This window comes from Carassius gibelio, chromosome B1 (assembly GCF_023724105.1).
Source record: "Carassius gibelio isolate Cgi1373 ecotype wild population from Czech Republic chromosome B1, carGib1.2-hapl.c, whole genome shotgun sequence".
In the NCBI taxonomy this organism is placed as follows: domain Eukaryota; kingdom Metazoa; phylum Chordata; class Actinopteri; order Cypriniformes; family Cyprinidae; genus Carassius; species Carassius gibelio.
In genome coordinates, this window is record NC_068396.1 from 16266233 (window position 1) to 16290553 (window position 24321).

The window sequence follows — 24321 nt, forward strand, 5'->3', positions numbered from 1 at the left end:
TAATTGCCTCTGACTCAAGATCATGTCTTCAAGCACTTGAATCTCTAAAAACTGATCATCCCATAATTGTTGAAATCTTAACCAAATTCGATCTTTTAAAGAAGGATAACTTTAAAGTTATTTTTTTGCTGGGTTCCAAGTCACATTGGACTTACTGAAAATGAGAGATCGGACACAGCTGCCAGGGATGCACTTGACCTGAAAATATCTGACTGTCAAATACCACTGATTTTAAACAAGTAATTAATTTATATATAACTAATAAGTGGCAAAAAGAATGGGATGAAAATAAAAATAATAAGATGTATGAAATAAACCCTAGTATAAAAAGAAGTAGCTTCTATAATTTTAAATCAAGGCATGATCAAGTTGTTTTCACTAGGTGTAGACTGGGGCACTCAAGACTTACCCATGGGTTTTTATTAATAGGCGAAGTTCCACTTTAAGTTCCTTTGACTATTAGGTTTATTTTGTTGAATTATAATTTTTATGATGCTGCCAGAAAACGCTTTTATTCAGAAACATACTTGCATGGAATATTTGAAAATGTACCACTTGAATGTATTTCTTATTTTCTATCTTATGTTAAGTTGAAATGGTTTATATAATGTAAATTGTATTGGTGATACTGAACCTTTTTGCCATGTAAATAGCCATGATGCTAACATGCCGTAAAAAAATTAATAAACAAAACTATTAACTAAATTACATTAACATGTTTGGCAACTGGAAAAAAAAATGCAGCAGTGATTATTTGGGTTTGCCACAACCTTCTATAGGCAAAGTTATAACACAAACAATTAAAGCACTTTCAGAACCTTACAGTGTTGCTATTAATTTCTTATACAATACATTAAGTATGACAACATTGTAAATAAAAAAATAAAGAATATATATACATATATAATATGTGTGTGTGTGTATGTGTGTGTGAGAGAGAGAGAGAGAGAGAGAGAGAGAGAGAGAGAAAGGGAGTATGGTAAAACAGAAGAGTTATGTCTGTAATTTCAAAGAGCAGACCCTACTCTTAAAGGCACACTATGTAAGATTGTTTTATGAAAATATCCAAAAACCACTAGAACAGTGTTATATAGTTTGCTGATTTGTGTACTTCTGCCAAATATTTCGAAGGATGTTTAAATCCAGAGAAAGAAGCAATTTTAACTAGTCTTTAACTATAGTGTCCATTGTGTTGCCTGCCAATGACGTCACACACCCTCAGTTTTGTAGAAAACATGGAAACAGCAAAGATGCTTTAATATGTTTTGTTTTATTAGACAGGTGACAACTGCACAAAGTAGCACTGTAACATAACTTTCAAATGTATAGTATAATAAAACGGAACAGCTTTTTCCGCCCACATACACACGACCAGTAAGGAGCAGAAGCGCTTGACTGTGGCATAATTAAAGCTTCGCTGATTTCGAGCCGTGTCATGCTCGTTCAGCGGCTTCGTTTCATGGCTTTCAGCCTCATCCTGCTTCATTCTACAATGTTAATAAATCATTACCTAATCCTTGAACATGATTTCTGCACGAGTCCCGTCTGATTGCATCCACTGTGGGTATGAAGACAACAACTCCCAATGATTCAACACTCAGTTAAGGAGTCACCAAGCTACGCCTTTGTTACTTTGTTTTGTTTTGAATACGCGCCCTCTAACGGCGAAAACTTACATATTGTGCCTTTAAAAACGCTATTTTATTTTCCTCTTGGATAACCAACCAATCACAGTCTTCAAAAGATAGTGTCATAAGCTGTGTCTCATTTACAAGGCCACGTCCTCCGGAGGTCGCATCCTCTGGAGGTCGAATCCTCTCTAGGATGCGTATACGGAGTGTCCTTCACCCTGGGATTAAACGAGACGGCCTTCGTAGGACGGACGGAAAACGAAACGGCTAAATAACAGATCCAGTCAGTTTCTACAGTGAACAATATAAAAGTGGCCTCGAAATGTAATACAAGGGTTAAATAATAATTATTTCTCGCCCTGCTAGCAAAGTACTGTTAAACTGTAAAAAAAAAAAAAAAAAAATCACTAAACACTTCTAATCATGTTTACCACACTTGTAATTCAACTTTTAAAAAATGAAGAACTTTAAAGTACTTACATTTAAACACCACATCGCTTGTGTGTAGATCTGCCGCCGCCATTTTTTTCAAATAAACAACGGTTATTTATGGCGACGCAAGGGATTGTGGGTTATTTGTAGCAGCGAAGGATACACATCATGTATCCTTCGAATTCCTGTGAAAAAAGGTCGCATTCGAAGGTCTCATTCGGAGTGTGCTACTTGCTTTTCTGAAATGAGACAACCACGATGACGTATGCAGCCTTCGAATGCGACCTTCGGAGGGCGCAACCTTCTAAATGAGACATTGCAACGGGGTCAGCCCCGCCCATCCACTGGGATTTTTTTTTTTTTTTTTTTTTTTTCTCGCTTAGAGTTGCTTTCATATTGGTCATGAATAAGGATATAGTTTGGAAAGGATATAGTTGCACACCATGGTGTTTATGTGTAACTGTCTCTTTAAAAGGCCGTCATTGACGCTCTGATCAGCCACGTATCGCCACGTCTCTGCGCATGCGCATCCGAGTCAGTTCCGGGCTGGGTGCTGTTGTGTTGAGAGATCAACATCAGGCAGCTGCTGTTTTTAATGACATTTACTGTCTGCCTGTCCTGGAAATTTTCTTTACTTTAACATCCGTTTAATCTGTCTCAACATCGACGTTTAAAAGGCTAGCTACAGCGGACACATACCAGGATGAATTACATCTGGGAAGTAGTGGGAAGGCATCCAACAGGCCAACAGCCGACTGGAGCAGAAACAGTGAGTTTATTTACTGCATAAACAAATAAACGTGTGAACAAATAAAAATGAATGCAGTTCATAAACTACTGAAAGCACCTGCTTATCGAGCCAATGACAAACATTACATAAGGCTAAACAGATCAGCAGTTATGTGTGTACATACGAAAGCTTATGAATCAGGATTTCAAAACCTTTCCAAATGACACATCCAAATCAGGCAGTGTTTATGTCTATACCTTGATGTAAAGTAAGTCTGAATGACATATGCAATCAGACTGTATGTTTGCTGTGTTAATTTATCTATAATATACAATTTTTTTCTTTATTATGTATGGATAATTTGATGTCAACTTATGCCATGCAATGACAAGGGTTTCACAAACTGTTCTTGTGTTTTTGTCTGTTCATTTTCAGATCCAAAAATTGTGTGACCGAGTGGCTTCATCCACCCTGTTGGAGGATCGAAGAGATGCTGTCCGTGCCCTCAAATCTCTTTCCAAGGTGACCAGCAATTAATGCTTTTCATGTTGATGTTAGGAATTGAGGTAATATGGGTGTTGTACTTGTACACTACCATTTAAAAGTTTTAGTAAAGTAGTAAATTACAAAACAGCAAGTTTTGTAATTTACTTTTTAAAACAGCAAGGTTGAATTAAGAATTTGTCCAATAAATGAATGAATTGTTTGTTTGAACATTGTATTCATCAAAGACCCCTGATAAAATGTATCATGGTTTCAACAAAAAAAGGCAGCACATTTGTTTTCAACATTTATAATTAGAATAAATGTTTAAGCAGCAAAAAAGAAATGTCCAAACATATCTGCCAAAAGAATTGGCATCATATATTGGCCATTAGCTGCCCTGATTTCTAAATATTTGCATCAGCCAGAAAAAAAACCATGTCGGTTGACCTCTAGTATATTGAAGTAAAAAAATCAGTTAATAGTGAGAATAAAACCCTAATCTAAAGTGAATAATTTATGTAGTTATGTATTATTTATATGAAACAATTAAAATAACCATTATTATGTCATTATCTTGTTGAGGTTGACATAGGATTTAGAAAGCAATAAGTAATTAAATACTTTTTGGGTAGAGTAATTTGTACAGTAATCTAATTACACTGTTGAAGTTACTTTTTAGAGTTAACTTACCCAACACTGGTCGAGACCAAAGTTAACTGTTTTATAAGTCTATGTACTTTGGTAATTTTACAGTAAATGGAATATTAAAGTAGAAGGGAGGACTGCAGTACATGCTGCATAAATCTCACAGAACAATTTATATTTCACAAACATGCCTTAAAAGTGATGTGAGATTTTTATTTTTATTTATTTTGCCAGAAAATGTTTCCGTCCACACCTCTAAAGCACTTATTTTTCAGAAAATACATTTCTGTATTGACAGAAATATGTACATAAGGATATGTGTCAAGTAGATTTATTGATTACAGAAATACCGAATGGAGGTTGGCACAATGGCTATGGATCATTTGGTTCGTATACTGCAGACTGACCGGTATGTTTCAAACTTGGGTCAAAAATATTGTACACACATTCATTGTAAAGCCATTTGCCTCATAGTATTTCTTGTCTTTGGTGATTATTTGAAACAGGGCAGACACTGAAATCCTAGGTTACGCTTTGGACACTTTGTACAACATTGTTTGTAGTGATGAAGAGGAGGAACCAGGTATGTTATATTCAATATTATCATGTTGGGATTTTAATTGGTATGTCCATAAAGCATCTGGGGCTAATTCAAGTCTTATTCTTTGATTCCAAATGAATTGTTTTCCTTTAAATTGTTCTTACACTCCATAAACCCTGTTTCAGTCTATTACTAGTCTCGCTCTTGCAGTTTATTTTTGTTGAGCAGGGAAATATTGTATATCTGATCGTCCTCCTTTTTCTTTCCATGTTTAATCGGCCAGACGATTCTGAAGGTAAAGCACTTTTTTGTGCATGATGCTGTCTAACCACTAGCCCATCCATGCTTTTAAATCCCTGTAGAATACCTCCACTATGCATTTGATATTCAGGGAATTCCACAGTTTTCCAAAATGTGCTAAAATGTTGTTTAGATGCCTAAATGAAAAGATGTGTCAGTTAATGGTTGGGAGTTTAGAAAATGATCCAAAACCTACAATTTCTTTTGATCAAGATATTCATTTAGCTTCTTAAGATTTGGTAGCAGACATTTGTTCCTTATGTTCAGCTCAATCGAAGGTTGAGCTACTGCACCGATTACATGGTTTAGTTGTAAGTGGACTTCTAAGTTAATGATAATTAAATTGTAAGAATAAAATAAATAACATTGTCCACTAATAAACAATTGTAATTTAACAATAATTATTAATAATTGAATAATACTTGGATTTAATCTGGTTGCATCTACTGTAAATATAGGGAACCATATATTTAGCAGTTTTTTAGGTTGTTCACTTTTAATAAAGGCCCCAAAATCACATTTCTATTGAAACGGCAAAGGAAACTGCGCTTCTCTAGCTATGTCCTTGTCCTTGCTTTGTAAGCATAATAATCAATAGCATTTAGTGTTATACAGTCATGGCCAAAAGTTTTGGCAATGACATCTGTTTTTATGTTTTTCAAAGTTTGCTGCTTCAGTATTTGTAGATTTTTTTTCACATGTTTCTATGGTATACTGAAAAACAATGATAATCATATCATATGTTATAAAGACTTTTATTGGCAAAAATGTAGAGTCAATATTTACAGTATTGACCCTTGTTCTTCATAACCTCTGCACTTCGCTCTGGCATGCTGGAAATCAGCTTCTGGGCCAAATCCTTACAGATGGCGATCCATTCTTGTCTTATTACTTCTCTGAGTGGATCACAATTTTGGGGCTTCTGCTTGTTCAGGCCTTTTGAGGACTGGCCAGGGGTTCTCTCTGGGATTGCGATCCTGGGAGTTTCCTGGCCACAGATCCAAAATTTTTATGTAATTATCTTCGAGCAACTTCCTTTTAACTCTTGCTTTGTGACATGGCGCTCCATCAGGCTGGAAAATGCACGTATCCTCACCAAATTGCTCATGGATTGTTGGAAGAAATCGCTCATGCAGGACATTTTGATACCGTTCTTTAATCGTGGCAGTGTTTTGGGGAAGAATAAGAGAGAGCCCACTCCCTTGGTTGAAAAGCAACCCCACACATGGATGGTCTCAGGATGCTCCACTGTTGGCACGTCACAGGACTCATGGTAGTGTTCACCTTTTCTTCTCTGAGCAATCGATTTTCCAGATGTCCCAAACAGTCGGAAGGGAGATTCATCAGAGAAAATAACTTTGCACCAGTCTTCTGCTGTCCAATCCTTGTACTTCCTGTACAATTTCAGTCTGTTTTCTTGGAGAGAAAGTGGTGTCTTTGCTGCCCTTCTTGACACCAGGCCGTTGTCCAAAATTCTTGGTCTCGCTGTGTGTGCAGATGCTCTCACATCAATCTGCTTCCATTCCTGAGCAAGCTCTGCACTGCTGGAGACACGATTCTGTAGCTAACTCCTCAGGAGGAGATTGTCCTGGCACTTGACACTCTGGGACATCCTGAAGACTTCTTCACTGCAGTTAAACCTCTCTCCTTGAAGTTCTTGATGATCTGGTAAATGGTTCTTTCACTTTAATTTTTTTTTTTTTTTGTAGCAATTCGCTTGCATGTGAGGCCATTTTGATGTAGAGCAGTGATGGTTGCGCATTTTTCTTTGGAGGTAACCATTGCTAACAAGAACACTTCAAGAGCGCTTCTTCCATCCTTTTATAGCAACCTAATTAGTATTGTAGTGATTAACCTGACTAGTATTCATTCACACTTCAACATGTGCTGCTATGATTAGTCAATTAATGTTAACTGGTCATTTTGTGTCAGGATCAAAAAACAGTGAAATTGTTTTTTTTGTAAAAAATGCATTTATTTTTTTTTTGGCCTTGAAGCTTATGCAATTTTATAAAATGTGTCTGATATACAATAATAATAATAATAGAAACAATGTGAATGAACCCCACGACAGCTTAAGCAGCAAACTTTGCAAAACACAAAATTATGTCACTTCCAAAACTTTTGGCCACAACTGTACATTTTTCTCTGTGTGGAAGAGGTTAAGCTTTAACTGGTGTGTGGTTTTGTTTGTTTATTTATTTATTTATTCACTTTACTAACCTGTGGGTTCATGTGTTTTTTTTTTCTGTCTCTCTTCGTATTAATATACTTCTTGTCAGCAGACATGTTCCACTGCTCTTCCTTCTGAAGGTTGATGATAACATTTTTTTTTTTTAATCATATTTTATTTCAGCACACTGCTACTCCTATTCCCTTGTATTAGTTTTCATATATTTTTCATGTCTGCTTCCTCTTTTTTTTTTTTTCCTCTCTACATTTTTTAAGTCCTAAATTTATCAAAGAAAAGTAAAAATGTCAAAGAATAAGTTTTTCTGCATCTCATATTCTCTTTCAGAGGAGAACCAGCAAAAGCAGGAGGATGATTTGGGAGCTCAGTTCACTGAGAAGTTCATTCAGGAACCAGATAATATCACACTTCTCCTCACACTGTTGGAGGTAAGCTAGAACTGATATTTCATCTACTAATTATACTTTTGTTGTCTTGTTGCTTTCCATGTTTCTCTAACATCTGTTCCTGATGTTGTTTGACTGTTTTGCCTGCGAAAGGAGTTTGACTTCCATGTCCGCTGGCCAGGTGTTAAGCTCCTAACTGCACTTTTGAAAAGCCAGTGTGCTCCGGTCCAAGGCATCATCCTGGTCAGCCCAATGGGTTAGTTCAAAAATTTCCCTTTCTCTTGTAATTATGAAAGCATCATTGCAAACTTAATGTGTCTGATTGTTTAGAGCTATTTGCTGGTCCTAGTGGCCTGGTTTTGTCTGAAAGCGCTTAGCATTCCATGCAAATTTCTTGCGATAGATCACAATTTCTTTTATTATTTGAAAATTTCTTTAAAAAAAAAAATGACTAATGTGCGGTGAATATTTTATCACATTTCAAATACAGTGTATGTAAAATACAGTACTGTCTTAATGTTTGTCAGTATTTTCTATTTTTATTTTTTTTCAGTAAACACAATATTTAAAAAACAATCTACTTTAAATAAAATCTATTCATCATAGAATCCTTGTCAAAAAAACTAAAACAAAAAAACATTGCTTTCACAAATACATTGTGAAGCCCAACATGGATAATAGTAATAAATAGTAGTAAATAAATCATGTGAGTCATGTACAATAGAAAACAGTTATTTTAAACTGTAATAATATTTCACCGTTGTTTTGTTTTTACTATAATTTTTTAAATACAGCCTTGATGAACATAAAGAGACTTACAATTAAGAATGATATGATAGCCCACATATTCTCATCAAAAAATCAAACTGGACTTGTAAATAGAAAACACAACACAGACACAAAACAAAAAGCAGGGCACCACATAATAGGGTGCATGAATGCAGGGGCAAGTCAGGATTCAGAAGCCAATGGCACAGGTGCTGTTCATACAAGTTTCAGATGTTCACATTGGCATCATGAAAATAAGTACTTTAAGAGATAATTCACCCCAAAATAATAATGTTGTCTTCATTTATTCACTCTCACTGGCTTTATTTCTGAATACATTGGACTTTTATTCTTGGGTGAACTAACATTTAAAAAAAAAAAAGAATAACCTAAAGTTTTAAAACCAAAGCATTGGTGGTCATTTGAAATGATTTTGGATTTGTTAGGTATTGCACTGCTTGCTTGCAATGTTACAACCAATACATATTTAAAGCGAACAATGCGACAACTCCAGCACCCTTTTGTTCAGTTAATCCTTGAATAAATGCCACTCCCAAAAATGTAAGCAGGCACAAAAGCTGTTTATATGTGGCTTGAGGTGACTATAGGTTTAGTGGTTAAAGACTAATCAGTGACTAGAGAAATGCAAAGACGTAAGTACTCTTGTACTTATGAATGGGAGAAAGTGCACAATGTGGCGGAATAGTCCCGCCTACTAAATGAAAGAGCCATTCGTGGATTGGTAAAGTCATTGGGTCACTGCAAATGCCAAAGCTCCGTTTCCAATAGAAACCTGAGGCTGAACCAGCCGATGCACATGCACAGTCAAAAGCTTGTTGGGACTATGCATGCGTATTGGCTGGTCTAGCCTGAAAAAAATAAGCTGTTTAAAAGCTATTTGCGCATAAGAAACAATATTCATGGGGCAGTTCATTTCAGATTTTGTTGCTGATTTGAAATATGTAATTTAGTTACAAGTTCAGTGAACTGTTTTGAGAATTCAGGATTCCCCCATTCATTTAGATAGGTCTTGGTCTTGTTTAAGCTGACCGGAGGTGTTCCATATAGGTGTTGCAGACTTTCCTTGAAATAGGGACTTTGCTAATATGCAGCAAAATAAACACTTTTATTACGCAAGGATGTACAAAATTGACAGTAAAGACTTATACATTGTTACAAAATAATGAAAACTGTCCTTTTAAAACTCTGTCTTCTTTTCGAAGAAGACTGAAAAAATAAAAATAATGTTTCTTGAGCACCAAATCAACATATTAAAATGGTTTCTGAAGGATCATGTGACACCGAAGACTGGAATAATGGCTGTTAAAAATTCACAGGAAAATCACCACAGGAAAAAATTACATTTTAAAATATATAAAAATGGAAAAAAATATTTTATTTTAATAACATTCCATAATGCCACTGATTTACTGTTTTTGATCACATGATTGCAGCCTTGGTGAACATTTTTCAACTACATTTAAAAACAATGAATAGATCCACTGGGTCGATTTGGGATATTCACAACCAAATTTGGAGGATAAATATTTTCAGTGTTACATGAACTGTTATTTCTGTTCCTCACACCCGTTTTCTTTTTTTTTCATTTTCCACTCACAGGTCAATATCTATGATGACTTTTGCACAGAATTCAACTTTCTCATTTTTTAAAGTTGTATGGATTGTTTTCTAGATATCTGGTTTCTTATAATGTTGTGTTTCACCACTCGATAGGAGTGTCCAGATTAATGGATCTACTTGCTGACTCCAGAGAGGTTATCCGTAATGATGTAAGTGTTATTACTCTACATTAACATGAATGTTCAAAGAGGAAGTGTGTGTTTTTTTTGTTTTTGTTTTTTTAACCATTTTACTTCTTTCCCCATTAAGGGTCTCCTGCTGCTGCAGCAGCTAACGAAAGGCAACACTGCAATACAGAAAATTGTGGCTTTTGAAAATGCATTTGAGAGACTTCTTGAAATTATTACAGAGGAGGGTTCAAGTGACGGAGGTATCCAGTTAACAGATACTTTTCATTTTTAAAACAGAAAATGAATTTCCATCCTGAATTGCCACAGATTATTCATTAATCTACATCTTCACCTCACAGGTATTGTGGTGGAGGACTGTCTCTTATTGTTGCTCAACCTCCTGAAGAACAATAGCTCCAACCAGAATTTTTTTAAAGAAGGCTCCTATATTCAAAAGATGAAGCCGTGGTTTGAAGTGGGGGATGACAACTCTGGCTGGTCGGCACAGAAGGTCACCAACCTCCATCTAATGCTACAGGTCTGATATGAAGAATCCATTTGATATGTTGTGCTTAGTATTACAATGCTTTTTAGTCACAATAAGATTTATTGTGGAATTAAAATTTACTGTGAATTTAGTTTTTGTGTAAAAAGATTATGTGAAAAGTTCTAGTTATCATAGTAATAATAATAGTAATAGTAATTATAATAATATTTTGATTATTTATTAATTTTTTTATTTTTATTATATTGATGATCCTGTAATATCACCCACCTTATTTTTAGTATAAGTGTAGGCATGGCTATTGGTAATTTGAATGTACGATTGATCCGTTGTTTGCTTTGCTTGCTATAAAAGCAGGCTGTTATGTTAATTTATATTTTAACCTGTTAGCCTATTTGTCATCATATTATGAATATTTTTTTTAAACACAAAATAGCTCAACCGTTTACTGCACTCTGTTTTTCTTCTAGTTATTTACCTATACCAGCTAATGATTCTTTCATATCCAAAAAAAACAAACAAATTCCAGTTTGCATAGAAGCTACAGTCAGCGAGCATTGTTGTATGTGAAGATGAGTTAAAATCTCTAGTTGTGTTTTGTCTCTGTAGCTGGTACGAGTGATGGTTTCTCCAGTGAACTCTCCGGGGGCCACAGCCAGCTGTCAGAAGGCCATGTTCCAGTGTGATCTCCTCCAGCAGTTATGCACCATCCTCATGGCCACAGGTGTTCCTGCAGACATCCTCACAGAGGTCAGATTGCTGTCAGAACCTTATTTTCAAAGTTAACAGTGCTTTTGATTACTGTTGAGCTTCTATTGATATCAATAGCAATTAGGGCTATTCAATTAATTGCATTCGCTTATCATGCACATCTCGTCAGTAAAGCCGGTTCAATGATTAGTAGTAAATCACCATCACATGCTTTCAGATTAAGAGGCATTCACTTCACAGAGCCGTAGTTCACTGACAAGCTAGGCGATATGACGTCGAAATCGATTGCACAGCCATAATAGGAAAAGTGCACTGAAAATACAGAGAGAGAAACTCAAGCATTTAATCCGAGCGTAGTGTAGGTGAGCGAAAATATATCTGTGCTAAACTTTTAAGCCTCTAACTCAATCCCTGCAAGTGAAATTTAATAGTGGGCATTATTTGGTCACCTACCACAATATTTTGCCACATGTAGAGAGTTTTGAACAGTACTTTCGATGTAACTGCCCAAATCCATTCTGATGAATCAGTTTCAATCTTAAAGAATTAGTTCACTTCCAGAATAAAAATTTCCTGATCATTTATTCATCCCCATGTCATCCGAGATTATCTTTCTTCAGTCAAAAAGAAGTTATGTTTCCTGGATTTTTCTCCATAGGGTGGACTTAGGAGCAGCCAACGGGTTTAAGGTCCAAGTTGCATTTTCAATGCAGCTTCAGCTCTACACATTCCAAGCCGAGGAGTAGGGATCTCATCTAGCGAAACGATTGGTCATTTTCTAAGAGAAATAAAAATGTATTTACTTTTTAAAAATTCTTATCTTGGACTAGCTCTGTGATGTGCACGCACTATGTAATCACGATGGAAAGGTCATGCCTGGTCATTTTTTTGTCTGTGCACTGTGGTTCTAAAAGGTAGGGCCGGGTGAAAAATTACATCTTATTTTCTACTCCAACTTCAAAACCAACCGACATCGTTGTTTACCCATTTTTTTGTAATGGGTTTGCCTTTCTTTGCACATTCACTTTGTAATTACTGGGTCAGTATTTCTGCCTAGTCCACACCTGAGCTTTCCAACATTATTACATAATGCATGAGGTCAAGCTTGAAAATGGCCAAATGTTTCACTAGATGAGTTCCATATTCCTCGGCTGGGATTATGAAGATCATGTAGTTTGGACCCTCAGTCCATTGGCTCCCATTCAAGTCCACTATATGGAGAAAAAAACCTGAAAACCTTAATTTCTTTTCGACTAAAGAACAAAAGACATGAGCATCTTAGATCACATTAGACTGAGTAAATTACAGGAAATCTTTATTCTGGAAGTAAACTATCCCTTTAATGTAATGCATTAGTTAAAGTCTGTTAATTTTTTTGTCGTTCAGTGTGCAGTAGTGTTTAAATGTGGGTGTGTGGACTCTAGTAATATGTCCTGCATCGCCTATGCTCTCATGCACCTCATGAGTTCATAGCTGCTGTGAGATGACATGAAGCAAAACTGTCTACTCTTATTATGTCACTTGACATCATGCTTTCCTCACTTGTGTCAATACTATAGCAACCAGTAAACATACATCAGATATGAAACCACGGTTCAAAGAAATGGATCCCTATTAAGCTTTTACGAAGTAATGGGTCATTCACACAGTACACATTTTTGCATTTAAAATTGAGAGGCATGAGTAGTGGAATAAAAAAAAAAGAATGTAACGCCAATTTCAAATTCTAAAAATGCAGTGCTCACATGTGAGATACTGAAAATGATGCGAGATGTTAGCAAAACTATCAATTAGGGCTGGTGAGCGATTACAATTTTTAATCTTATTAATTACATGATGTGGCCATTAATTAATTGAATTAATCGCACATCAAATTTGGAGAAGTTACTCCCAAAAGATAATTTAAAGTCATTGTTGTGTAAAGCATCAAACAGAGATTACAAAAAGTACGTTCAGCAAGAAATATTTTGTTTGATAAAATTTATTACATATAGTCCGAAAAATACGGTATAGGCTATAAGTCGCTCCTTAGTATAAGTCGCATCAGTCCAAAAATAAGTAATGACGAGGAAAAAAACATATATAAGTCACACTGGACTATAAGTCCCATTTATTTAGAACCAAGAACAAAGAAAACATTACCGTCTACAGCCGCGAGAGGGCATTCTATGTTTTCAGGGAGAGGCTACAGGATCAATGAGCAGCATAGAGCACCCTCTCGCGGCTGTAGACGGTAATGTTTTCTCTTGGTTCGTCAAATTAATTTTGATAAATAAGTCGCACCTGACTATAAGTCACAGGACCAGCCAAACTATGAAAAAAAAGTGCGACTTATAGTCCAGAAAATACGGTACTTTTCTGGACCATGTGAGTAAATGATGACAGAATTGTAATTTTTGTTTGCGTGAACTATAATAAAATTTTATTATTATTACTATGAAAATATGAAATTATTTCTTTAATGAAATTATACTCTATATAATAAACTAAAACTGCCGGTAGGTGGTGGTAAATGTCTTAATGATTAAGTCATTGAGTTATTTATTCATTCGTTTAATTCGTTCAAATGGCTGATTCATTTAGGAGTGAAGTAAATGGTTCTTTATGAATGGTTCATTGAATCATTAGGCTTGTTTAACTTGAAGCGGGTAATCACCATCAGACAGATCGGTGTGTGACATCAAAGAACTGCAAGAGCTTAGAGAGCAGACGACTCCATGTGGTTTTGAATCTCGCATAGAGCTGCACAATTAATCGCACATCATAGGAGGGTCATCATAAGTGTCTCGTCAGTAAAGCCAGTTCTGTGATTAGTACTAAATACCCATCACCTGCTTTCAAATGGAGCGGCACTTAATATACAGAGTCGTAGTTTGCTGACAAGTGGCTTGCTTAGTTGGGGTCACTTCATCTACAGCGATATCGTTGACTTGATTGCAAATAAATGCACAGACTGAACAGAGATGGCATCACTGAATTCAATGATAAGCTGTCTTTAACTGTCATTTTGCATTATTGACACGCTGTTTTCCTAATGAATGTTTTTCAGTTGCTTTGACTGCGATTCATCTGCGATTATGACACAATATTGCGTAGCTTGTCAGTGAACTAAGGCTCTGTGTAGTAAGTGCCGCTCCATTTGAAAGCATGTAATGGAAATTTTGTGACAATCACATGCGATTAATCGTGCAGCCCTACTCTCGTGGTGCTTTGATGTCATATAACATTGGTCTGTGCAGCGCCACTTCTAAGCCAATGTGACTATGGCCAATGGTTCAACGCACCAAATGGTTCACCAAATTCTCTCAAAACTTTTTGTGGATTAAGAAATGAAATGCCGCTGTGGGTTGCTCGGAGATGAACAGTTCTGTTTTGTTTTTATCTTCTGGTTGGCAAAACTGAGCACAACAGACAACGTTTTGTCTAAAATTACACAATATTAACTTCTTAATTAACTGTTGTATAAGACGAGTATCATATTTGCACTGTTATATTGAACTTGGCCTACTTCTATGGAAGCATATGGGTAGCATTATTCAATTTGGGCTGTAATATGCAAAATGACAATGTAATATGTAAAATGGCAATGCATTTCTGTATTTACATTTACATTTACAAATTACAAGTTTAATTTGCCATTTCATACACCAGTTTTAACATGTAAAATGAATATTAATTTTAACGCTTTATAAGTTGCAAAATTAAAATGAAAATGTATTACGGAAATGATTAGATATGTCTAACACCTTCAAGCAAAAACTGTGGCAAAATGATCATTTAAATGCTATTTTTCTTAAATGCATTAACACTCACAGTCAAGACACTTACGAGTGCATTTTCATTCAATGACACGCAATGAATGTAGCAAAATTCAAAGTGCACATTGAAAATGCATTCCGAGCCGATCACATCTCCGCCCCCTCCAGCCCTGTCAATCACTGCGTGAACAAGGCGGGCTTACAGAAGGTCAAGAGACTCAAGTGAGAGAAAATGGACAAGACAGTTGGCCCGTGTACGTTTTGATCATTTCGGTTTATGGCTTCAATATTTCATTCGCACTTGTGGGCGTAGCTGAAACGCTGCTTTCATCTGATTGGTCGAATCGCTCCGCTTTCAGCTTGGTCTTTTTATTGTTTCAGGCAGAATAAGAGTCAGTGCGAGTGAAGCAGTGTAATGTCTGAAACCACCGCTCACTGTTAATTAGCATAATATTTGAATCAGATGTAGCTGGGCACATAATTCGTGCTGTCGAGACCTGCAAATTATTTTAAGGTTGTAGTATTGTATGAATATTGTCCCACTGATAAATACAGTGCAAATAGTTCTCTCTTTTTGGATAAAAGTGAAGTGGAAATAAAAATCAATAATAGACTGAACAGTTCCATGTCTGTAACATTTACCACTCTCATCTTTTTAGTCATAAGGCACTAGGTATGTGTGTGTGTGACATTAATAAATAATTGTAAAAATTAATATATTTAAATTTATAAATAAAAATAGTAAAATTAGCTCTATGCTGCTCAGTGCTCATGCTGCTAAGTGCTCCTGTAGCCTACCCCAGAGCGCCCTCTCGCGGCTGTAGACGGTAATGTTTTCTCTTGGTCCTGAATAAATGCGACTTATAGTCCAGTGCGACTTATATATGTTTTTTTCCTCGTCATGACGTATTTTTGGACTGATGCAACTTATACCGAAAAATACAGTTAACATTATTATTATTATTATTTATTATGAGAGTAATTGATACAGGCTAGAACTTAAATGTTTCACCCAATTCAGCTCAGATCTTCAGACTCGTCCGACTCGTGTTGCTTGGCCAGACTTACCTTCCCAAAAAATCCTATTTAATTTTATTTCATAAATTTAACTATATTTATTTCCACTTCACTGTAATCCAAGGAGACAGAACTATTTGCACTGTATTTATCAGTGGGACAATATTCATACAATAATTTAACGGGGTCTCTTGCAGGTCTCAGCAGCACAAATTATGTGCCCAGCTACCTCTGATTCAAATATTATGCTAATTAACAGTGAGTGGTGGTTTCAGACATTACACTGCTTCACTCGCACTGACTCTTATTCTGCCTGAAACAATAAAAAGACCAAGCTGAAAGTGGAGCGATTCGACCAATCAGATGAAAGCAGCGTTTCAGCTCCGCCCACAAGTGCGAATGAAATATTGAAGCCATAAACCGAAATGATCAAAACGTACACGGGCCAACTGTCTTGTCCATTTTCTCTCACTTGAGTCTCTTGACCTTCTGTAAGCCCGCCTTGTTCACGCAGTGATTGACAGGGCTGGAGGGGGCGGAGATGTGATCGGCTCGGAATGCATTTTCAATGTGCACTTTGAATTTTGCTACATTCATTGCGTGTCATTGAATGAAAATGCACTCGTAAGTGTCTTGACTGTGAGTGTTAATGCATTTAAGAAAAATAGCATTTAAATGATCATTTTGCCACAGTTTTTGCTTGAAGGTGTTAGACATATCTAATCATTTACGTAATACATTTTCATTTTAATTTTGCAACTTATAAAGCGTTAAAATTAATATTCATTTTACATGTTAAAACTGGTGTATGAAATGGCAAATTAAACTTATGAAATTTAATTTTCATTTTCATTTTGCACCAAACTTTGCACAAATGTATTGGAAAATGTAAATGTAAATACAGAAATGCATTGCCATTTTACATATTGCATTGTCATTTTGCATATTACATCCCAAATTGAATAATGCTACCCATATGCTTCCATATACTTCTCGTGATATTTCTTAACTATGTGTAATACTATGTGATGTAAATATGAGACAATCTCAAATGGGCGTTTTGCCCCATATCTTGAATTTTAGGGACATTTCCTAGAGTAAGTTGTTGCTCTGCCTCATATTAGTCCTCAGTCGACTGTATGAAAGGGCAGAGTATCCACAAAGGTCTTGGGCAGGGCAAGTGTGTCAAATGCATTAATAGTTTTAATGTGTTATTTTTGCCATAATTAATTAATCTAATTAAAACGTTAAATTTCCAGCACTACTATCAAAACATTACCCCTAACTGTGTAGCATTCATTTAAAAAAGTGCAGTATTGCACCATGTACACAAAGCGGATGTTTTTTGCTTATTTTTACCTGTATCAAATGTCACTGTACCAGTGATGTACCAACTGAAATGTTTCAAATATTTTCTGTTTGTATTCCTTGTGCAGACCATCAATACTGTGTCAGAAGTCATACGTGGCTCTGAAGTGAATCAGGACTACTTTGCATCAGTTAACGCACCATCCAATCCACCAAGGTCTGATTTTGTACTTAGCACTGTTTATTGAAATGGTAACAAAAAAAAGGAAGTTAATATTAACATATTGGCTGTTTCCTCCAGACCTGCGATTGTGGTTCTACTAATGTCGATGGTGAACGAGAGACAGCCATTTGTTCTCCGCTGTGCTGTACTTTACTGCTTCCAATGCTTCCTGTACAAGAACCATAAAGGACAGGGGGAGATTGTAGCCACACTGCTGCCCTCCACTATAGATGGTAAGGGTTGCCTTGACTAGTTCTGCCATAAGTTGATCACTTTTGTCGACTATCCATGCATCAATTGACTGGTTATGTTTGTTTTATACATGGGAACAGTAGGAGGACATTTTTCTGCTCTTATTTTTGATTTCTCTAGGCAAACTTTTACATTCAAAATAATTTTTTGCCCTTTTTCATTTGTTTACATTTTATGACCTATGTCATGTCTCTCTGTCCCTCAGCTAACTCTATCTCAGCGGGACAGTTATTGTGTGGAGGTCTGTTCTCAGCAGACTCTCTGTCAAACTGGTGTGCCGCTGTGGCTCTGGCTCATGCGCTGCAGGATAACCTCACCCAGAAAGAACAGCTGCTACGGGTACAATTGGCCACCAGTCTCGGCAAGCCACCCGTTTCCCTTCTCCAGCAGTGCACCAATATCCTGTCCCAGGTACCCTCTCTCAACTTCAGAATGTGGCAGTGTGTGTTTTCATGACTGTTTAGTCGACATTTTAGGTTTAAGGCTCTGAGCTTGAGGACTTTAGTAAAGGGTATTGAAACTTTTGGATTTAGAATTTTTTACCTCAGTAATTCTACCGTACTATCCACTTTTTTTTCAGACACTCACTGTTGAAAACACCAGACTATGTTTCGTTTGTTCTCAGACTAACTGTCAAATCCACTTTTTTCTGCTAAGGTGGGGGAGGGCATTTTCTTAAAGGGTCTTTTGAAAAGACCCCAATGTTCGTTTTATTAAAATTAAAAAAACGTTGACATGGATTCAGAGGAATAAAGAAAAAACATAAAGTTAAAGAAAACTAAACAAGAACAAAGAACTTTTTGGTAAAGGCACTAATTCGAACCATAATATTTATAAATATACACCATTTTTCTTTTTTGTATGCATAATGTTGCAAACATGCAAAAAATATCTTCCTGTCTCGTCACATTAATTTTAAAGAATTACATAAATAACAGCTTGTATTATCGATTTAAAGCTAAATTTGACAAAAAAAAAAGTTAAGTGGTTTGTATCACTGACTATTATTGTTTGTTGATAACATTTCTTTTGTAAATCAATTAAATAATAAATGTGTCCCTAGACTGCAAAACCAGTCAGAACTGGTATATTTGTAGCAATGGCCAACAATATATTGTATGTGTCAAAATCATACATTTTTCTTTTATGCCAAAAATCATTAGGACATTAAGTAACGATTACAGGGTTAAAGTAGCCCCCAAAATATATCAAAACTCAAAATATGTAATTTCCATACGTAAAATACATATTTTACAGTCACTGTTATGCAGATTGATCATAAACACAACTATGAAGCTTCCAACCAGTGGCCAGCTACCATAACATCTTACCACAGTTTTATCATAGGTAGAATGCAAAAAGTTTCAATACAAGCATTTCTGTCAGTTGTAATTTATGCAATATTTCAAACCTGTAACCCACGGGAGAAAATCAACCCGTAGCAATAGTTTAAAATCAGCAAAAAATTCCATGCAAAAAATGCAGATTTGGCAACTCTGCATTCAACACGAGCTGCATCCAAAGGGATTTAAATACTCTGCATACTGATAGCAGCTCCCTGATGCGCAAGAATGATATGCAATATTAGAAGGTTTGCGGGTGCAGGTAATGGTCAGAAATTCAGCAGGAGTGGGATTAAGAAAACAGGGCGGGGCTCTAATATAAAATCACACACAATGCATGGTGACTGAAAGCAAAATCCGAATCCCGGACATTTTGGGCAATTTAGAAATTTTTTTCATGTCCAAAAAGAGGACATGTCTGAGGAAAAGAGCAACCCAGCATTAACAAGCCTGGACCATCAAGTTCAAACTGGTCTAAGCTGTTTTTTCAACAGGTGTGTGGGGCAGGTGTCAAAATTTTGGAGACTCTATGAACTCGTTTGGGAATGGTACCTTGTGGTTGTCACTAAATTTCAAAATGAAATGTGCTGTGGTTTTTGCAGGGTGATAAGCTCAACCGGAGGGTGAGTATTTTAGCGTGGACAGTTTAATGTGATGGTGTGGCTTGGCCTCATTTTCTACATTGGGGGTTCATTAGGTGTTTTGTGTTTTTTCTGTTTGCTTTTTCTGCCATGTTTGTTGTGTCCCTTTACTGACCCTGGCAGCCCTTGCTTTGACCATTTGATTTTCAACTGCTCACAGCATGCTCTGGTCTTTCGGGAACGTTCTGGAAGATACAGATTATTCGGACTAGAGATATGCCGGTACCACATTTTCATTTTGCAATTAATTGCTAAGGCATTTATCACGGTATATGGTATTATCACAATACTGAAATTTAGTTGAACAAAAGTGATAATACAATATAACAGGTTTAATAACTGTTTCTTATAACAAAAATAACTGAATATTTAAAAACATAAGCTATACACAAATGTATAGTTACAACTTTTAGACATATTAAAGTGCAAAATAATTATAAAGACCAATAGGTATCACTTTACAATAAGATCTCATTAGTTAACCTTTGTTAATGCATTAACATTCACAATGGGCAATAGCTACTTTTGCTACAGGAGTTAATAATCTTTGTTAAAAAAAAATGTTTTAAGTACAACTCTGTTAACTCATTAAATAACACGGTTGCAATTTTTGTTTCCAACAACGTGTTAAGTATTGGAATTACCTAAGATTAATATAAATGTTTAGAATATTATTTCCATTGGCAGTTTATGTTAAGTGAAGTGAAAGTGAAGTGACATTCAGCCAAGTATGGTGACCCATACTCAGAATTTGTGCTCTGCATTTAACCCATCCGAAATGCACACACACAGAGCAGTGAACACACACCCGGAGCAGTGGGCAGCCATTTATGCTGCGGCGCCCGGGGAGCAGTTGGGGGTTCGATGCCTTGCTCAAGGGCACCTAAGTCATGGTATTGAAGGTGGAGAAAGAGCTGTTCATGCACTCCCCCCACATACAATTCCGTCCGGCCCGAGACTAGAACTCACAACCCTTCAATTGGGAGTCCAACCCTCTAACCATCAGGCCACGATTTCCCCAACTAACTAACGAATGAAAGTGTTACTGAACAATAAAGAATCAAAACACTTTCAAACAATATTTAGGGCATGTTGTAGTCCAGAATCAAATGAAAAATGTTTTTAAATTAATAGCGTATTAAATCTAAATATTTGGCGCTGTGGTGAACACAGCGCTTTGTCTAGGTGGTAAGAGCTGCATTCTGAGTGAATGTGCGCCTTAATCCAGCCATACACTTCTGAACCATGCTTGTTAACAGTGCACATGCATCTATGCATACAGCGGTGTTGTGCATTGTGACCAGTTGATTAAAAATAATTATTCTCTATATTTTTAAGAGACTACAGTAACAATATTGTGAATATTCATTATCATTATGTATTGCATTGCAGAATGCCGGCACATGTCTATTTCGGACTCAGTCTATGAAATCTCTTCTGTTATTCACCCATTTCCAGGTGGCTGGAAGTCCAATGAGTTGATGACAGCAAATATTCATTCAAAACAAATTTTTCTGATTGCTTTCTCTTCTGCCCAGTACTTTCCTGTTTTGCTTTTGTGATTTTTATATATATATATATATATATATATATATATATATATATATATATATATATATATATATATATATATATATAAACATTGACTATTTTGTGTCAGTTGTTGAGCAATTAACTCTCTCCCATCCCGCCATCCCATGCTTTTAACCCATAATTCACATAAGCTCACACTAACACATGCTGTTTCTTTTAAAAATGGTATAAATGTTGAAGGATATTTTGAACGGTAAAACCTACTGCATAGTGTTTGAATGGAAATTGCTTCATTTCAAACTCGAAATTATTGCATACCATTCTGATCTAGCCTGAAAAATAAGCTTTTTATAACACCATATGAGCAAAATAAACAACGTTTATGACACAGGTTGTTGTCAGATTTCTTTGGAGATGTCAAATATGAAATTTAATAGCATGCTTTGTAAACCATTTTGGAGGACTTTGTTTCCCCATTCCAAGAGATAGGAGCTGCTCTTGAATGCACGAGAGGCGTTTCAAAGATGGCTGACACGTCATGTGACTTGTCTTAAAGGGACTTTGGCATCAGAGGCTTTGTTTAAAAAAAAAAAAATTTAAACCAAACATTTGAACATTAGTGTAAGTAATGCATATAAAGGCCAATTCACACAGCACAGACAAATGTCTACAAACTCTTTTGTTGGGTTTTTTAGTTTAGCAGTTGGTCGGAGTTTGTTTTTTACCCGACTGACAGGTCCAGTCAGTGTTTGTTGGTGTCTGCTGGGGCAGTGTGAACATGACCGATATTTTTCATAAAATTCTAAATCCAACAGTCAATGTGTTTGTTGGCATTTGTCTGTGCGGTGGGAATCGACCTGATGTGTGTTAACACTGAAATATGCAGTGAGGTGTAGTGTGTATGGATATCCGGATGATTTCAAAATTTAAATACTTTTTAAACTCAGTCACAGCTTTCTTTAAGAAGAGGAGAGTCTAAACATTAATTTGACATAATTATCGGCAACTGAAAAACTTTGAATGCTTCCATGTACTAAAAATGTTGTGTTCCATTTGAGTTATGCTACCTTTCTAAAATTCAATAAAGTAGATGGTAGCATTATAATAATGTATTAATACATCATTTGGGAAGCAAATCTTGTATTTTCTGTAGAGGCTTGGTTTTATTTTGAGGAAGTCCAGGTTTTGTGTTTGTGTTCCAGGTATCTCTCTCAGTGGACTTGAGCTTGTGTTTGATGTTTTCTTCTACTGTTTTTTTTTTTCACATGACTTATAAATACTTTACACCTTTATATTTTATTAATGAGAAGTAATAAACCTAATCTAATTTTGATAAGATTATCCTGATGGCATTTTATCCTCAAGCTAATTAACTAAAAGAGCGAGCGTGCGTGTGTGTGTGCAGGCCGGTAGATAGAACAGAACATTTTCAAATCTTGGAAAGCCTTTAACCTTTTCTTTTGACTTTTAAATAAAGCGCATCACTTATTCACAGTTACTAACTGCAAATATGCTGTGATAGAACATGGATTGGGTTTTTTGTAACTTAAAATTGAAATGGCACACAAACTCAGTTCTCTCTGACTGCTCTTGTTTAGTCTTAGGCTCACAGGTGTTGCATATAATTTGCCCCTCTAACAGCAAACATTTTTCCTTTTGTAATTCACATTTTTTATTATCTGTAAATAAAGAAAGAAAAAGTCCTTTTGTTGTTGTTTTTTTTTTTTATCTTTTTTTTTTTTTTTTTTTTTTTTTTTTTTTTATCAACTGCAAAACCGGTCAAAGACAAGGGTTAGATGGGCTCCAACTGCTCGGCACATTTCTAACTCAAAAAAGCAACCCTGTGCAATCTTGCTGTTTATTGTATTTCTACAGAAATGAGCAAATATGATTCGGAGGACCTTTGAAATATTGTCTAAAATGAGTTTTATTAAAAATGACATGTACAATGTAATATAAATTTCTTTCAGTAGTTTCTTATATTCTTATTTGCTCGTTTCTCAGATGTTAAAGATGTGTGTGTCTCAATATAAATGTGTATGGCAGTATGAGTGTGTGATTTAAGACCTTATAATTGTTTTTGTTTCTGTTTACAGGGCAGTAGGGTGCAGACGAAGGTCGGCCTCCTCATGTTGCTCTGCACCTGGATCAGCAACTGTCCAATTGCTGTCATGCACTTCCTGCATAATCAAGACAATGTTCCCTTTGTATCCTTCTATCTACGTGTACACACACACACACACACACACACACACCTGATTTATTAAGCTGATGTACACACATACAATGACTTATCTCGTTGTACAGTGATGATAAAGCTTAAATCTTGGTTAATAATTCACAGTGCGACTATGGGCTTTAATGTGACCAATTCTGGTTACAGCTAATTGTTGAATTGCATTTACAGTAACCACATTACATCTTTAGCTCTTTGCAAACTAGACTACAACCAGTGTGGACTTGTCTGTGATTTTGATGGCTCATGTCATTAAGTACAGTTACTTGTTTGTCACAGGCTCTGTGCATTATCCTTAACTTATGTTTTCAGCTGACAGGTCAAATCTCAGAAAACCTTGGTGAGGATGAGCGACTGGTTCAGGGTCTGTGTGCTCTGTTGTTGGGCATTTGTATCTACTATAATGACAACAGCTTAGAGAATTACACAAAGTATGTTCTTACTTTACCCTTTTTTTATATTTAATTACATATTGAATTGTCTTGTAAATGGGGCTGTCAGTTGATTTAAAATCTTTTAATTGGTAATTAATTTACATATAATTGAATGTTATTGTATTAATACATTAACATTACATGAACACAGATTTTTTTTTTAGAAAGCAGATACGATTCTTATTATATTGTGTAAAATTAGGTACAAAATTAATTGGACAATTTGGTGTTAAATATATGCTAAACATTTTTATGTTTGTAAAAAGAAGCAAACCAGTTTTAAAATTTCAATAATAACATGCTATTTATGCACCATATCAAGATATTAGACACTGAAGACAGTAGTAATGGCTGCTGTAAAAAAAAAAAAATTTTGCCAACACAGAAATAAATAATTAAATAAAGCTTTTTGTGATTAAACGATTGCAGCTTTTGTGAGTGTAAGAAATGTCAAAAAAAAAAAAACATCAGAAAAGTCTTACCGACCCAAAACTTTTGA

General features: G+C 35.7%; 1 protein-coding gene across 4 annotated transcripts in view; it reads left to right on the top strand.

Moving 5' to 3' along the window:
- Positions 1 to 2583: 2583 nt before the first annotated feature.
- uso1 (USO1 vesicle transport factor) overlaps positions 2584 to 24321 on the top strand; it is a 28524-nt gene continuing 6786 nt past the window's right edge. The window contains exons 1-17 of one of the 4 annotated variants that reach the window (XM_052545619.1): positions 2584 to 2832; positions 3229 to 3315; positions 4269 to 4333; positions 4431 to 4507; positions 4749 to 4760; positions 7284 to 7384; positions 7496 to 7598; positions 9845 to 9900; positions 10001 to 10121; positions 10221 to 10399; positions 10976 to 11116; positions 17289 to 17377; positions 17462 to 17616; positions 17841 to 18046; positions 19581 to 19601; positions 23249 to 23359; positions 23701 to 23819. In XM_052545619.1, coding sequence (XP_052401579.1) covers positions 2767 to 2832; positions 3229 to 3315; positions 4269 to 4333; positions 4431 to 4507; positions 4749 to 4760; positions 7284 to 7384; positions 7496 to 7598; positions 9845 to 9900; positions 10001 to 10121; positions 10221 to 10399; positions 10976 to 11116; positions 17289 to 17377; positions 17462 to 17616; positions 17841 to 18046; positions 19581 to 19601; positions 23249 to 23359; positions 23701 to 23819 — 1709 coding nt within the window. In that variant the 5' untranslated portion in view covers positions 2584 to 2766. The remainder of the gene's footprint in view (positions 2833 to 3228; positions 3316 to 4268; positions 4334 to 4430; positions 4508 to 4748; positions 4761 to 7283; positions 7385 to 7495; positions 7599 to 9844; positions 9901 to 10000; positions 10122 to 10220; positions 10400 to 10975; positions 11117 to 17288; positions 17378 to 17461; positions 17617 to 17840; positions 18047 to 19580; positions 19602 to 23248; positions 23360 to 23700; positions 23820 to 24321) is intronic. The other 3 variants (XM_052545621.1, XM_052545620.1, XM_052545622.1) reach the window with 3 other exon arrangements.